The following is an 18,608-nucleotide window of genomic DNA, read 5'->3' on the forward strand; positions in this document are numbered from 1 at the left end:
CACATATGAAACAAAGCAAAGCATAAAAAATTAGGTCAGTAACACTATCAATGATGGATTATTACCCTGATCCTTCACAATTAACATTTGCTTATAGTCTGGTAACAAAGTATTTGAAATAAATCAGAATCAGAATCATTAACACCATCTCTTTGCAATTCTATAGCAATTCTCAGATTTTCATTTTTCATCATGAGACAATATTATACAGATGTCAACTGGTCAAATTATGTTTTTAACAATAAAAACTAAAGAATAAACTCTGTAATGCAACTGGCTGCCCTGAAGCAATGCTCCATGACCCACGTTATGAACGAGCCTAAATGTCAACAACCCATTCAGCAGAAAATCCCGCTCTGTAATTATTCCCATAGGATACTAAGGAGAAACCCCACATGCTTTAAATGCAAGTTACACTCCCGCTCAACCTCAATGAGGTAAAATAGTCTATCATTAATAATGACTTAATTTGCATGTTTATAACTAAAGGACACATCAAAAATTATGTAAACAAAGAGGGCCAGCATCTCAGTTTTTACTCCCAGACACGCTACTGCAAGGGATCATGTTGTTCTTTGTTACTTCTTTGCAAAAAGGCTTCCAACTTTTGCAGTGAAACTTGAGCCAGGTTGTGGAGGAGGGCTAGAGGGAGGGATGTGAACAGCCTCTGTTTCTCTTTTGCGTCCTGTTTTCTGTGTACCTATCGCAGTCCAGGCCCGACTGAATAGATCTTTAGGCCAGGAGAGCCAAGAGAGAGATTTGCATTACTCAACCCACATGGGGTTGTTATGCTGATCTGGAAAACCACATTTGCAGAGTATGTTTGATTCAGTGCCACATTTATGATTTTAGGCACATGCATGCCTTTATTATAAAGATCACTGTTAATTATTGATGTGTTCTATCACCTGTTAAAGTCCAATCCACATTCAAACTGAGAAGCATGCAAATTATCATAGCATCATTACACTATTTTTCAATCCAGTGTTTATATTATAACTTTTTTTTTCCTAATTTTCTTATTTTTCTTCTCCTACCACAATACGCAATTAAAAAAAATGACTAAAACAAATGCATATGCACCTAAACGCATTACATATTAAATTAATATAATACATCATTTTATATACACATTTAATTCCAAGTAATTTGATTTCAGGATGATCATTTTGGCTGTAAGATTTCACGTATTCCCAGAGGGGAGCACTTTGTTTGCAGGTGCTATCTTCTGAATACTCAATACTCAAGTGTGTGTCAAAAGCAATTCCAGGTTGTGATGAAATTACATTTTGTATAAAATTAAGCTTTATAAGGTGTGCAAATAAGGTCAGAGGTGTTACTGTCAGATAGGAAGCCTTTATTGTGTCACAATGGGTTGAGAATGTGCATGAAAGAGCAAATATAAAAGGATGGGAGGTAAGAAACGATAAAAAAAATTAGAGATCCTTCACTAAGTGGTTGGCTCCTATTGAAAACCCAATGCCAGGTGCACTCAGTACCATTAGCGTAACACACACAGACAGTCCTAACCAGCCGGCACTGCTCTGGATGAATATTTAAGTGGGTTAGCACGATCTGAATACAGATTCCTTGTGCTTGAGCAAGCTTTTCATGATTTGAATGTCATTGTCAAAATCCTCAGCATTAGCCTGACATTGTGTCATGGCAAAATCAGCTATATGACTACCAAGAAGTAATGAACATAGGCGACTGATGAACAGAGGGCTTAATCAAATGCCACTATCTACGGGGCTTGTTCTTTTTTTCTTGGTTTCACTATTGTACATTTTGTCTTTTTTCTATTTAATGCATTTTCTTCCAAATGACCCTCCCTCCAGTGCGCTGCTGAACACCAGTCCAGGCTGCCATTAGGATTCAGAGCACCTTTGCTGTGCTGCACAGCCATTATGCAGCATTTCATCCACTGAGAGACACACAGATGTCTCATCTCCTGCTGACCAAGGGAATATTTGTAAATGATATGTAAAGAAGATACAGCATACATTATTGCTCTATTGCATATTTACACGAAAGTCACAAACCATTAAAAACTGATAATGTTTGATATATTTGTCTTTAATTTATAGACAGACACATTCAGAGGATACCTTCACACTGCAGAAAAAAAAAAAGTTTCTAGTCATGTTTGAAGAATTTAAAGGGACAGTTCATCCAGATATAACACTTCAGTCATTATTAATTCCACCTCTTGCAATTCCAAACTAATATTACTTTCTTCTTCACAACAAAAGAAGATATAATATCCAAGCTGCTCTTTCCCATAAAATGAAAGTGAATGGTGACCAATGTCAAGAAATATTTTCAGTGAAAAACAACTCTGGCTTAAGAAAACTTGAGATTTAGTCCCAGGATTATTTTATAAAGCTTTTATACTTTTGCAGCTTGACAACTCTTGGTCTCCATCCATTCATTGTATGGAAGAGAGAAGCATAAACATTCTGCTAAATATCTTTTAGAAAGTCTGAAGGATTTGGAACGATATGAGGGTAAGTAAATTATTTTGTTTTTGAATGAATTATCTGTTTAATATAGTTCTGTTCATACACAGTTTAGTTATGCAAGTAATAAGCCAGTCAGTCAGTGACTTCATGTTTTTCTACGCTACCTTATAAGTAAACTTTAGAAAAGTCTTCCAAGGCACAATGACGTCAAGTCAAATGATGTAGAACTCAAGTGAGCTTTTACCAATAACTAAGCAAATATTTAAAGACGTCGATGGTTATTTCTTCGTAGAACATTTATAAATAGGGCTGTGCGATATGACTATATATAGGATGGACAAAATAAAGGTCTATTGTATTATGCTCTATCTTTTATTTCACGGTGTCGCAAAATACATTGTTTACAGTAATACTTTTTTTATCATTTGCATGACTGCGATCTTTACACACCACCACGGGGCATGAAGGGGAGACAGAACCAGGTGGAGAACGACCGGCCAGGACAAAATGAGGAGCTCGTTCCTAAACGAGAGACTACATCTGTAGCATGGACATGCGTTTTTAAGAACTGCAGTTTTACAAAACCGATTTTAAGCCGTTGAAACACAAACAACAGTTATATGCATACGCCGTCTCTGTTTCTGTGTGAGAGGAGTGTGCATCATAATACTGAACAACATGTCGCACAAAAAAATTATTCATTCCTGCCATGTTGTCTTCCTTCCTCTAAATATAGCTTACAAAAGGCAGTGTTTGATAGCTTTTGCACACAAGTGTCGAGCGATTCTACTTTTAAAAAATACCTGCTTGGGTTCTAAGACTGCCACTGATTGAAGATCTCTAGTAAGAGACTTCAGATGAGCCGCCCTCCTGCTGTTCTTAGACCAGGCTCAGTGAAGCAACATGAGAAAAACGCAGCTGGAGGGCAGAAGATAGCCATCCTTCTAATCTTTGTCCCCAATCCTGCTGTAATCCACATCAAAAAGAGTGATAGGCCCATCAAAACACTTTAATACCAGAGAAAATGTCAGCGTGCCGCGAACAGTGACCTTCGAACCCATCACTCAGCCTCATCGCTGACTGCTGACTCCTATGCGTGTGCCAAAGAGGAAACACTAGACCCAGCCACTTTACACTGGGACCGACAATTAATTTTCCATCTTATTTGAAGCCATGGGAAATGCAAGCGCACAACAGTAAATCCTAAACACTGCATAAAATGAATTCCATACTGAATGACTGCAGATTATGGGTCAGAAAAGTGCACAATGAGACAGCTGTCAACACTTTTTAAAATGCAGAGTGTACACATTGTCGATTACGAAGAAGGACACCTACCAATTTTGCACGCTAGCTTGCTCATTTGAGCGGGAAATTGAAAAAGCCAAAGGAGAACAAGGAAGCAGAAACAGAGACACAAATTCAAGAAACAGTTCCTCTCTTCATTTTCAGAATACAAACCACACACCGATATATTACAGACGCCGAGTATTGTATTCCTCTAAAAAACCGGCAGACCATCGACCTTGGAACAAATCAAAGCTTGTATAATTCACAAGAGCGATCTGTGATGCTTACCGGAAAGAAAAAGATAATGAACTCTGACGGTGAAGAATTTTTCACCAGCAAATTCATGACTCGAAGTGGACTGCTGGATTTTTCCAGCTCTGGTTTCATTCCCTATGGTCTCACCTCAAGGAGTCATTGTCAGGTTGTTCAGGGAATGTGTTTACTCCCATTTTGCTCCCATCAGTATGTTTACACTGTGAAATGCATTTTCACCTGGTGCCAAACCAACGTCACGCAAGCTTAGAATAGCAGCAACGAGATGAACGAGGTCTCAAAGGCCTCCATCCACATGCGTGAGAGGAAAAATCCAACCAAGGGTTTCAACTCAGCTGGGATCCAACAACCAAAGACGAGAAACTCTCAGGAATTAAACCTTTTAAAAATAAGAACGGCAACACAGAACTTGTATAAAAAGTAGAATATAAAAAGTTAATATAATCGAATCATATAAATCTGCAATAAAAAAGGAACCTAACATATTTGAAAAATGTGCTGTATTTTATAAATTAATTCTTTGCCTTATACAAAATTTATTCTATCGTTTTTTTTTTTTGACTTTCAAACCATTCAATCCATTTTCAATAAAGGTTTGGTTTGGAATTCCAGTCAATGTATTTTATGTCAATTGTATTCAAGTCAATGTATGTATCAATTTATTTTTAAAAGTATTTCTGGATAAATTAATAGATAAAAAAAACAGGTCACTGACCCGTAAACAAAAGACTCACATGAACACTACAGTGTACATTTCAGATTGGCCTGTGACTTGGTCTGATAATAACTACTCTGTATAATCATGTCGGCTGGGTTTCGACCCCTGCAAGCTTTATGACAAAGCAGCTTTTGTGCCGGCCCACCATTGGCTCGTCAGGCTGTTCAGTGGGGTGCCCGACTGGTTAGCACAACACCAGCCCTGAGATTGCTTTCAACAACCCCCGTATTATTACACCCAAAGAGCGCCGCGATAAGAGTGCCTCATAATTTAAGCCGGCCTGATCCATAAACAATTTTGGATTCTGAAAGCACTACAGTATCGGGATTACCATACATTTTATCCCACCGTTTATTGAAAGCCCTGAACTTTTGAACTGAGGGAGACACACCTGGGAATATGGTGCTCTTTCAGCTTACCCTCATTTCCTCTCACTTCCTCATGTCTCCAGTCCAAGCTGTTCTTTTGCAAGACAAAGTTGCCTCCTGGCAGCAGATCCTAAAGCAACCTGCATTCCTGCCAAACATCTACTTTTTGAACCATCATAAAGGAATGGAGTGTAACTTGGTGTGCTTCAGATGGTGGGCCACAACATTAGCTGTGCTGGCTGGCTGGGGCTTAATTAATTACAAAACCTGTACAGAGAGTAGATTGAGCATGAGTTGACTACTGAGGTGAAAACGGCATGAAAGTAACAAATGATGAAGGCACTGAGCCATTAAAAGGCTGCCAGTGATTTGCCAATATCATACAAGGCCAGTGAACTCAAACCTGCCACTCATGTGCGCCACACAAAACTAGAAATATTCCAATAGAGTTTGCCATTAGCATGTTACTAAGCTGCTTCATTACTCCAGTCTTCAGTGTCTCATGTTATTAGAATGATTTTTATAAGATCATGATTTGGTGCAGAAACATTTCTTATCACTATCAATGTTGAAACAGTTGTACTGCTTAATATTTTTGTGGAAGCCGTGATACATTCACAGCGTTTCAGTATCATTTGACAAAGTTTGAAAGAAGAGCATTTTTTAAAATACTAACATTTCTACTTCTCCCCAATTTCACGTTAAACATGACAAAAATCTGTTAGCTGTACACTTTTAGAAACAGGAAAGACTAATTGTTCCCAATTCTTTTTTAAAGAGAAAGAGGAAGATATAAGCTTCCTTGCTGAAAAATTAATTGCTATTTACCACCAGCTACATCAGATCACTAGTGATGGAACAGCTTATGTGACTGTGCCATTCACAATCAAATGATTTCACAAATGCATAGACATTCCTACAGCGATAATCGACACCAATCTACATTATATGGCTTTAAAAAAATGCATCATTGAAAATACAACCTTCTATGATTTCAGCTTTTAATATGATTAATCAGCATTGTCATCCAACTGAAAAAAATAAAGAATTAGTTTAGAAATGCTGACTATGCACATACAAACCGGTTGGGTAGACCAATGCGAATGCTGTCAGATCAATAGAGTGTAAAACAGCATGAAGATCACAGGCTAGGCCAGGCAATCTGCCAGTTTTCCAGGAACCAAAAGAACACTTTCATCGATAAGTTGCATTTAGCAAATCCCTTTTATCACTGTAGACTCCAGAATGTTTTGATCTCAAGTTGAGACCCAAACTTGGATTAAAAATTAACAAGGACAAAATCTGACTACATTTTCTGACTAATTTTTAAAAGGTTAGTACACCAAAAAATGAAAATTCTGTCATTGATTACTCATTACCCCCATGTAGTTCCAAACCCATAAGACCTTCCTATTTTTTCCTTTGTGCACAAAAAGTATTGCTTTATAAAATTATGATTGCACCACTGATGTCACATGGACTATTTTATCGATGCCCTTACTACATTTCTGGGCCTTGAACATGTCAGTTGTATTGCTGTCTATGCAGGGTCAGAAAGCTCTCGGATTTCATCAAACATATCTTAATTTGTGTTCCGAAAATGAACAAAGGTCTTACAGGTTTGGAACAACATGAGGGTGAGTAATTAATGAGAGTCTTCATTTTTGGGTGAACTATCCCTTAAACTTTTGCTTAATCAGTTATGATGATAGCATACATTTGAACTTGATTTTAAACCCCATTTCAGGTTTTACATCACATTTAAAATGTCTTACATTAACAAATATTAAATCTAACAAAAAGCAAGTGGTGGGTTGGTAATGCAATGCCAAACATGCTCAACTAAGTTAGTTTTATTCTCAAAATACAGTGATCCTATTTTCCGCTGGTGAACAGAGTTTTGTTTGGGTCAGAGAATAGTCTGCTGGAAGGAATCTGGCAGAGTCTGAACTGACTTTTCTAGTCTGCTGATCCAGTCCAAGTGTAATTAAATAAGCCTTGTTGTGTCATCCCAGGCAATTAAATGTGAACTGTGTTGCAGTCTAAAAACTCACCAAATCCCAGACACATTGCACAAAAATCAACCTACTTTCTCAATATTTCTCAGCACTTCAGCAGAGTGAAGTGACCAGAAGTATCAACTATCAAAGCAAGTCTGCAACGTGCTGGGTTACTCATATATGCTAAATAGCAATGGTGGGCACAGATCTATATATCTTAACACAAGAAATAAGCCCGTTTAGATGTGCATAATTTGAAATGATAATGTGTGTATGCGAGTCAGTCATATACTGGTTCATTAGTGAAAAATGAATGTGGGTGGACAGTTCACAGAGAACAGAGCCCACTAATCTTTAGCGCCCAAACTGCACATGTTATGCAATATCTCTTAGTGCCGTAGTGCCACACAGGAGTAACCAAGGAAACAGAGCTGTGGTTGGAGTAGAGCTGACACACTCTGAGGTTTGAGCTGAAGATATTAGGGCTTTTAGGAAGATTGTCTGCGTTTGTGTGTGTACAATCTGCAGGAGCTCATAAGCAATCCTTCTCAGAGACAGGTAACACTTCGATTAATGTTTGCTCGTCAATTCACACTGCATGTACTGCTAAACATCCACTCTAAGATGTGCACAAAAGCCACATAACATCATATTTTTACCTATAGTTATAGTTCAATAAAAAAAACGTCTACACTGGACATGTCGCAACCGCACATCAGTTCACTGACAAGCCAAATCAACTCAGGGCTAGACTTCAGCAACAGGAAAACAAAACTTCATTACTAGTAGTTTACTTTCAACTTTAATTTATCCACTGGTATAAAAACCTTATTTTTATATTAAATATACATTTACATAATATTTAAAAATGGCAAAACAGTCAAATAATGTAAAATATTATGTAAAAATAAGTGTCTGTTAACTTAAGGAGTGTTACAACCCATAGACATAGTGTAAGCTTCACCGCTCTGTTGTTTAATGAAACAAAACTTCTCAGAGGAAGTGAAACAAACACAAGGAGAAACAAAAGGTCAACACCAAGCAAAAACTCTCTGCACCTTCTCTTTTTTTTTTCTTGAAGTACATGACTAATGTCTTTTTTATTATTGTTTATTGCACCATGAGGAGAAGTGTTCACCCCTCTTCTGAAGGCATTTTAACCAGCTCCAGACTCAAAACAGCTCCAAACTCTTAAACAGGCTTCTTGCTCAATTCTGAGTTATAGGTTACCTAGGGGTAATGAAACCCTGACCCTGGTGCAGGGTTTGCATGGCTTTTGCGGTGTTAACCCTGCACTGCAGTGCCAAACTTGTGCAGTGTGAAACAATGTTATGGCTAGATGTTTAGCAACAGACACGCAATTAATGTGCCTCATATTCACGTGCGTTTGGACAGTCAAAGAAACGCCACGCATATGAACAGATGATTCAGCATTTAGGGGGAAAATGTCCGATTGTGATGGAAACACATGAATTGGAGTGAAAACAAAAAAAAACATCTGAAAGAGACTAATACTTTTATCAAAAAATGGACGCATTAAATTGATACAAAATATTTGTTAAAAAATGCTGTTCTTTTTCCACAGAAATATTAAGAAGCCTAAATGTTTCAGCATAGTTAATAATAATAATAATAATAATACAATATTAGAATGCTTTCTGAAGAATCATTTGACACTTAAGACTGGAGTAATGACTGCTGAAAATTCAGCCTTGCCATCTGTTATGCAATATTCCAATTTTTTGCATAAGTTTAATTCGTAACGTTGGAAGGAAACAGCTTGTTTTTACTGTATTTTGATCAAATAAATCCAGCCTTGGTAAACACTGAGAAGGCAAGGGTGGGACCCTTTTTTTCTAGAAATAGTCTAGGGCTGTAAGTAAAGGCACCTATTTCAGTGATCTCTGAAATCAGTAACTTATCAGGTCAGATAACGGTGACATTTAATGCTTGGCATTCCCAAAAAAAACATCACAGAAACTTCACGACACCATGACATTTCTCTTTGATTTGTCATGAAAGGCATTTGACATGTCAGTGAAATGTAATTTTGTCCTTTCCAGAGCATTTAAAGACACAAAGCACACATTGTGTGAGGAAGTGTACAACCACGTCTGAAGTAACCATTACTCCTTGAGTCCTCAAAATCCACCTGCAACACAAGCTTGCATTTGTAATTCAATCAAAACGGTGTAACCAATCAGAAAATCAGCATTGTCCGATTAATTGGCCATCTCCCATGAGCATGAAGGACTTCTTCTCTTTGTGTCATGCATTCAGTCAATCAGAACTCATTTGGGGAAGCGTTGCTAATGGAGGAAGCCCTACAGATGACCGAGCCTAACTGATAGCTACGCCTGGAGAGAACCGGAGAAATGGGTGGTTCCCATAGCAACTCAGGGGAGGAGACTTAAAGTCTGCTGTAGGCCTTATCTTCCAAATGCCCTAATGTAGACAGAAACTGACATTCACCTGGTTTCAATGCTCGTACTGCTTACTGTCAAAACTTGAGTGTTGAAAGTATATTCTGCGGCTTTGGTATTGACCACTTAACAGTAACTGAGGATACAGTAGCTCAACCCCCTCCATAAAAGAACAATTATGACGAAAGCTTTTAGGAATGTGATTAGCCAGCATTAACTAGTCTGGACTCGCTTCAAGGAGCAATATTAAAGAACCGTGACAAAGTATCTCTTGCCATTTTAAATAGGGTCAAATACTTTGTCTAAAGTGAAAACAAAGAATAAAAAGATGCAAGCAGAATGAACAAGGGAATGACAAAGGCTTATAAGATATGAAATAAAGCACTTGATAGCAGCACAGGGCGTCTGAATTCCTTCCACGACATCACTCCGCCAGTAGCTTAGCAACAGCATTAACAGTGCTGCTGCTCTGAGATCTCTGATAAGAATTCATAACATGTTCACACAAATTTACTGCTGAATATTAACAATTGAGCCTGAGGAAATGCTGTTTCACAGTTCTTGGTCAAGCCACCTTTTAACTACAAAGATGCAGCAGTTTGCTATTAAGAATCATGATTCAGGATGGGAATTCCCATTATTCATATTTATGCTAACACTTGACATTAAATAGCCCCATCATGGCTGATGCGAGTAATCATTACGGTGACTGCATCATAAAACCAGGCCCTGATGAATGAAGAAGTGTTGGCTGTGCACATGAAGTCGATTAATCGACTATGGTTCGCTGTAGCAACACTTCCTGGACTCTGCAAGGGGTCTCGTGTGTACGACAACACCGTGGGACGTTAACTCTTGCAATAAAACAGTATTTAAAGGTGAAACATAATTATACCCACAGTGGCAACGACTCTAGCAGGTGGTTAGAATATAAGGCATGATGGTTTCAAAATTTAAATGTCATGCTCATTATGATATAAGAACTGTTAAATTATAAACATTGTGTAATAAAAAAAACACTCATGCCTCACAGGATTAAATGAAAAAAATAGTTATTGTTATTAAGATGAATATTATAATCTCACAGTCCACGGAAGTCAGCTATCAAAGGAGTGGCACAAAAAATAGGCAGGTTACTCTGTACACATTTAATTGTGTATAAACACTTGCCAATGCAGGCCATCAGCTGCATGACGCATTAATTATCCTCTGTATCCAAGCTCACAGCATTCTCCTGTTGACCAGGTTTCTGTTAATCACAGGAAACAAGAACCAGACACAAGCAAGGAGGTCTATATTACCTGGAGAAATCTACCCGTTAGCATTATCATTCATCTGTGGTAGTTGCTCAGCTGGCACAGGAAGCACATTAGGAAATGCTGGAAATGCCATTGGACTTTTCACTCTGAAGCCACAAATGAGGAAAATGATGGCTGATGATGTTGATTGGTTAATGGTATTGGAAAAATGCATAGTTACCATTTTTTTTACTAGTGACTCAGACTATCCCAAGCTGTGATGTGAAAGTCTGTTTTAACATTAAGAAAATTAGGCAAAAATAATCTCTCACACTTAAAATGTCGACTAGGGCTATGCCGATAGCCAATATTATCATGTATCGACGATAGTCAGCGATATCGCCTGTGGTTATTGTGTCTTTGAAGGTATCAAGTAGGGTATAAATCGGTATAAATAGTTATGGCGATATATCATTGTCCTTCTCCATGCGATACGAGAATCGATATCTGGAGCCAAATATCGATATTTTAATTACCACAATAAGGCGCTCTAAATAGATTTCCCTGCTCCCAGCATCTAAAAATGCAGGGAAATTGCAGCCGCGCCATTTCCACCTTCTTTCCAAAGCGCTCTAAGCAACCATGAACCGCGTTCTCTATGAAGATGGGGAAGCATGAGGAGCCGAGAGATATACCGAGGATTTCCAGCCACTGTATTAGCTCTACTGCTACATACATATACGTATATATATATATACATACATACATACATACATATACACACACACACACACACACACACACACACACATATATATAGCTGCTGTTTGAATAATTGGGAAATGTAAGCATTATAATTAGTAACTTAAAATGTATTCATTAAATTGTGATAATGTTAAATTCAAATTCAGGCTGCTTTTAGCCTTACCCTGGAGTTGGTTCACTCTCTGGCTATTAAACTATGTAAATAAATAATTAAATATATTAACACGATGATATCTTGCGGGCTCACAGGCTGACGATATGACTTTGGAGCATATCTATCACCCTACACTAATGCAATATAATGTAGTGATTAGGGATGTGCATCTCATGACTGAGGCTGATACGATACGCATCTCGATGCATAGCCAACAGTACGATACATTAAAGATACATATGAAGCAGCTCCCAGTGCGATGCGATACAATTCACCCGTTACGATGCAGTGCAATCTGATTTTGATTCAATCTGATTCAACACAATGCGATTTGATGCAATACAATGCAATGGAAAAAAATATGATCACTTTTAATGCCTCAAGACCTGTTTCATAAAACAAGTTTACCAAATAAGCCAGGCTTATTTCAGTTAGTCTGACTTATTGTCAAATGATTTGGTTCCATAAAGCAAATTTAACATAGATCAACCTCAGTCACTGTGGAAACTTATACTGGGAAACTAACCTGGTCTAAAGCAGGTTAACTGTCAGACTAAGCTGAGTTCTCTAACACTGACCAATAGGAATGCTATTACTTGGCTTTTTTTTTTTTTACAGTTTCTAGCCATGCTGCCTTTATCTCTGGTTTTATGACAGCAAAACATTAGAACATTACAATCTAAAATTGCTCTCTAAAGCTATTTTAATAACTAAAGCATTAAAATAACTAAATTAAAAGTTAAAATCCCTGAATTAAAATGAAAATAAATAAAGAAAATTCTTACTATTTTTCTAAATTACACACAATGACTAAAAATTGACCATTTTAAATGCTACAAGGGGAAAGTTATTTAGAAAAACACTAGAACAAGGCTAAGATGAAGGCAAAGGTAATCTATGTAATGTAAATATACGATAAGCAACATGCATATTTAACAATTCATTTTTAAAAATTAAAAATGTAAACGTAAAAGAAAATTGGTCTGTAACCGTCATGCATGGAATCCTTTTTTTTTCAGTTACACTTTATTTTGATAGTCCACTTTAGACATTCTACTAACTATAAGTAACTTTGTAACTACGTGTCAAGTAATTCTCATTAATTTGCAACTACATGTCTACTAACTCTCAGAGTAGACAGGGTAGGTTTAGGGTTAGTAGAATAAGTTGACATATACTTGCAAAGTTTCTCATAGTCAGCATGCTGTATGTTGTGGACCCATCAAAATAAAGTGTTAGAAAATATTAAGCAGACAGTCTACTAATATTCTAATGGCTGCTAGTTGACATGTAGTTGCAAAGTTACTTACTGTTAGTAGAATGTCTAAAGTGGACAATAAATTGTTACCTTTTTTCTTTTTTGCAAGAAACATTAATTGCATTTTGGCAGAATACACAGCTGCTCTTGAGTGGCTATCAATTGAGACCATTTATGCCCACAGAATGCCTGGACCATGCTAACTAGCCAATTCTTGAAGCCTTTGATATGCCCAATTCTTCTGTCTTTTAGTTTAAGTTAATTTACCACAACAGAAGAAACATTTTTGTGGCATTTTTTTGTCAATGACTAACATTGGCTCTTTATCGGCACTGATTAACATGCTGTGGTCAGATGTGGCCGGTTTAGCCTTTGTACTATCCAGGAAGCCCAGTTAAGATGGTTAGTTTTGGATGCTGGGGGGAGAATAGATTTTGTATCCTCAAAAGCTGCATTCACCATGCCAAACAGAAAATGACAGACAGAGGGGAAAAACATCTAACTTTCACTCTTGTCTTACACATGCTTCACTGGTCAAGGCTAATACTTCACAGCAGGATTGTCTTACAGTGTACCATGACCCTCCCGGCACGCTCGCTCACAAATGCTCTTGATCTCATACACATTCTCACACTCTCACCCCCACAGATCTCATTAGGCTTCACAAGAGACACCCAAACTTCACCCACTGAACACACAGACGGATGAGTAGCTACATTTATGCACTACAGCACTCAGAATGACACTATGTGTGCTTAGCCACACATTGCAGCAGATATCTTCAGCATGATATAGGTCTACAGTGATATACCAGAGCTATAAGATCTCAAATTCTACAGTATTAATTATTACATAAAATAAATAAATTAACTTATAAATACGCAATATAATTACATTCTATTATATTTATATTTTATACATATATTATAATGCACACTCATTCAAAATAAGTTTGTTTACATAATATGTGTGTGTTTATTATGCATATATATTAAGGAAAATGTTAGATTTATAAAAGAGAGAGATAAGAGAGATAGATAGATAAGACTGTATGCCATGTCAGAATGCAAGTCAAAAACAAGATAAATATGTTGAACAAAGTACATACATAAAACAATAAAATAAAAAGTACATGTAGGTAACATCTGGCACGCACTAATCACCATGGTTTTATCCAGTTAATATCCAACACTGGTCAAACCTCAGCACCAGCACCCTCTGACACATTTCACTGGGGCACAAATATAGGTCATCAACAAACAACTTGCATATTTTGCATATCATTACACGGGGTGGAGGAATTGTTAAAGTGGTGCTCCTAAAAAATTGTTTGGGATTTCAGCTTTTTGGAGGAGTCTCATTAGCATCAGGGTCCGGGTAATAAGTTCTCTGGAGCACACTCTTCAAAACTACCCCGTCAGAAGCACTGCCTCTTGAAGTGAAAGCGAGATCCAGCAAAAAGCTGCTCCTCCCCTTTCACACACACAGCCAGAGCAAACAGACACAAAGGGGAACCAATTAGTGGCAGGACAGACCGGGAGCAGCCAAGCTTATAGTCGGTCTAGGAGACTTAATGCAATAGAGGAACACAGATATCAGTGAACTGAAAAATAATATGAGCCTCTTATTGGTTGGGAATTCATCTTCTCTTTCAGCATTAGTGCTATAACTGATGCTCATCTTCTGAGAGTGGGCTAGAAATTATCCATACTGCATGAAACAGATAAGACTCCTGTTCAAAAGTTGTTCAGTGATGTTTCATGTACTTTAAATATTGTAAAGCACCTCTAGTTTTAAGTGAGTGTGGAACTTAAGTGTTTACATGTTTAGCTATATTTTGATTAACAATAATTTTAATACTTTTAGTAAACAATGATAACCCTGATGTGGAGGAATTTGGGAAATTTTAGTTCAGTGGCACTACTGGAGTAAAAATGACACACTTCACCTTTTAGTTACCGCAGCTCATAGTGTTAATCCATGAAAAGCAATGCCAGCCAAGTCCCCCCGTTTCAAATTTAGCCAACAGACCACTTGCTCCTCCTACTCTGAGGAGGACCACCCGGAGCAGTTCCCATCAGAATAAAGAGACCTCCTTGGGCGTCCATGGGCTGGAGCCTCATAAGCCCCATGAAGAGAGCCTGTGTGTTTAACCTTACAGCCCGAGTAGCACGCAAGCACTGTCTGATGCAGGGTTATTTAACGCTTCAGTGCTGGGAGCTACGCTTAACCATTCTGATGAGGCATCAAAGCTAAGCACTGAATATTGGTGAGGAGGGTAAAGAAATTAATGGCTGAATTGAGAACAGTGAATAGTGTAGTTGCTGAGGTTTTGTTCTGTGGGGGAGGGAATGGGGTACTTAAAATGTGCTGCTGGGCTTCACTGATTGGTGGTCCCATTGTTTTATATCAGACTTTTTTTTTTTTAGACGCAGTTGTAGATTCCTTCAACAAGTTTCGATCTATTCATTGCTTAATGTCAATAGTGGGATTGGCAACTCATGATAGTCATATAGTCGTCATGGTGAGACCATAATATTCAAATGTTTTGTCTTCAATACTATTCAAATAATTTTGAATATGTCAAATGTCATATTAAACATGAATAAAAATGACAGCATAAACAATATACTTGTCACAATTATTTAAAGCTCGTCTTCAATTAAACATTCAAATTACAATGATTACCAATAAATAAAGGGACAGATCATGCATATTTAAATAGTTAAACACGTAACTGTCAATTAAAACCTGTCCAGACTTAAACATGAAATCAACACTCGTGAATATGCAAATTAACAATATTTTACAAATAACCAATCTCAGATGCAAGAATCCCTAAGTGAAAAATAACACTGCTGCCTACCTTCTCTATAACAAAAGCAGTTTAATTCAGCATTAACTGGAGTATGCTAGTCAGCTTTGCAGACATTGAGTCAATTATGTAATCAGAACAACCGAAAAATGCTGTCATCCCTCAGGAGCCAATGACAAGAACATCTTCAACATTTGATTCAAAGTCCCCTCAGTATGTTTACACATTATGCAATCGATTTTACTGAGAGTGAGCGATGCATCGGCGTCCTATAGACTGTTATGTGAGCAGTGAGCACTAACATAAAAGCATAAAATAAAATATTTTTCTTAAATACAAAAGAGCCCGATTTCCCACAACCCACACAAGGAGAAGACTCATCCCTATCTGTGTGGTGATTTATCGCCCACATACAGCAGTCAATGGGAATCCAAGAAACTGCATTCTCATGAAAACCAGTTCAAAAGAACGTCTATCTCCTGACCACCAATGATGAAATGTTACATATAATATTACACAGCTGATATTTCCAGAGTCAAAGGACCACCACAAACTCACTATGTTAATGCAATGTGTAAAGGGGTGGTCACAATAAATTTTGAGAGTGTGAAATTTCTGCAAACAACCCGACACTGCAACCGTGACATGATGTCAAACAGTGGCATTTCTTTAAACTTATAAATATTAATGAATCCAAAATGTTCAAATATACAATTTGCAAGCACATATACAGAAGTGAATAAAATGAAAAGTACAGTGAGACCGATACCCTGCAAATTGAAATCAGTTGCTGACTGGATGTCTTTAAAAGCCAAATTATGGAATAAAAATGTAATTGTCATGGCATCTCAGCATAGCAGACTAACCCAATTTATCATGATCAGTCTGTCAAGTGGGACTCCCAGAAGAGAAATCTACACAGCAGACCATCACAGCCATCTGAACCACATTAATCAATAAATGCCACTGAAGATCGTTACAACTAGGAATGCATGAACATCTGTCTAGAGTGAAACCAGTGATATTTCCGACTGAAGGAGGGTTTGGGACACCCAATAATGAGTTGAGACAACCCTGGCAACAACCCCTCCCTTTCTTTCAGGGTGTCCAGTACTGTGGAGGTACCATGATACAGACATTAAAGATATATACCACGGTACTGAATGGTACCTGCATGGCAGCGTAAGCTACATCAAAGAACCAGAGTATTACCATGCCGTGACAACCTAAAGTAATTCCACAGTTCTTCTAGGTACTTTTTTTTAGTAGTACAGCTCACCCCGAGAGAAATATGCACCACCTTATATCTTAAATCCAACTTATGCATGCAGATTGAACAACATTAGACAGTGTATTCAGTGCTTCACTCTTCAAAAATGGAATATAAGGTTCCAAGAAGAACCTTTAACATCCATGGAACATTTCCATTACATAAACCATTCTTTATGGAAAAAGTCAATTTATTAAAATGTTCTTTTAAGAATTGTTCACTGAAAGGTTCTTTCTGGATCCCAAAATGGTTCCTCTTATGGCACCACTGTGAAAAGCCTCCTTTCTGAACCATTATTCTTAATAAGTTAATCACAATAATATAGCTGTGTAACAAATATAGGTGAATTCATGTAAATTGGGAGACTTTGTGCCATTCAGATGACTGGAAAACAAATGTCCCACTTAACCTGAAATAGCCCCTGTGCATATAGCTAATTCATCCAAAACAACTAGCTGGACGAAATAAATTTCACCTCACGCCCAAAACCTGGTGAACCCATCACCTACCTCCCGAGCTCGTCTCCAATCTCGTAATAATCCTGCACATTCTCCTGGTTGAACACGGTCATGGTGCTCCTGGGCGCTTCCAGCTCTCCGGGATTCCCAAATCAGCAGCCCATCTCTGTCAACCTAATGACAGTTTGCGGCGAACCCCTCTCATATTCGCTCTGCGGAGAGAGAGAGACGCGTGAGAGCAACGCGCGTCTCGTGCGTAAAAACGCTCAGTGTCTTCACGACTAGCATAAAATCCTCTTCTGAGACTGTGACCACTCTCACCGCATGTCAGCCAGTGTTTGTGTACGCTCAGGCTGCTTTAACCTGGTGGGTAGAAACTAGCCAAGCCCACACGGGAGACGGTAACAGTGGATTTGTTAAGGCGTCCACGGGGCTTTGCGTTGCCAAGTGAACAGCGCTGCTTGAAGTGTGTGTGTGAGGAACTACTCGTGATCGTAAGTAACCCCTGTGTTCACTCACCAGGGCAAGATAACCGAATCACACTGAGAAGTTGACGGTTGACACCACAAGTAAAGTGCCAATGTTTCATTAAACCTACGCCCTCCCTTGTAGCTTTCATATTGTTAGAGAAACCTGTCGTATTCCTCCATTGCTCACACGGTCTAACAGAGTATAGCATGCTCTGACCGGTAACATGCTTATTACTTCGATAAAAGCGAATCAAAGTAGCTTACCTTTATATTTCCATCCTTGTCAATGTCCAGGCGGCAGGTACGATCCAGTACGAAGCGATAAAACAGCATACCCTTCACGCGAGACATTGAAGTGTTGTGTTGCAGGAAATGGGAGGATTGTAACAATGTAGATGGTGCGGGGCTCTGGGTAATGAGACCGCCAGCAGTCCACCTGAGGGGGGCGCTGTGGAGAAACGCTCATTATAAGCAGAATTATAGTCTAGAGTCTAGACATTTTGATCAATTTTCTTCGTGTTAAAAGGTAACTAAAACCGAATCTATCTATCTATCTATCTATCTATCTATCTATCTATCTATCTATCTATCTATCTATCTATCTATCTATCTATCTATCTATCTATCCGACTGTCTGTCGGTAAAT

The 18,608-nt window shown here is 38.1% G+C and overlaps 1 protein-coding gene across 1 annotated transcript in view; it reads right to left on the bottom strand.

The window, feature by feature from the left end:
• Positions 1-18,395, bottom strand: part of LOC306871557 (death-associated protein kinase 1-like) — a 95,734-nt gene extending 77,339 nt beyond the window's left edge. The window contains exons 1-2 of the mRNA XM_079419593.1: positions 18,227-18,395; positions 17,544-17,704 (exon numbers count right to left, since the gene is read on the bottom strand). Coding sequence (XP_079275719.1) covers positions 17,544-17,605 — 62 coding nt within the window. The 5' untranslated portion in view covers positions 17,606-17,704; positions 18,227-18,395. The remainder of the gene's footprint in view (positions 1-17,543; positions 17,705-18,226) is intronic.
• Positions 18,396-18,608: the final 213 nt, after the last annotated feature.

Source organism: Barbus barbus (assembly GCF_936440315.1).
Source record: "Barbus barbus genome assembly, chromosome: 6".
Lineage (NCBI taxonomy): Eukaryota > Metazoa > Chordata > Actinopteri > Cypriniformes > Cyprinidae > Barbus > Barbus barbus.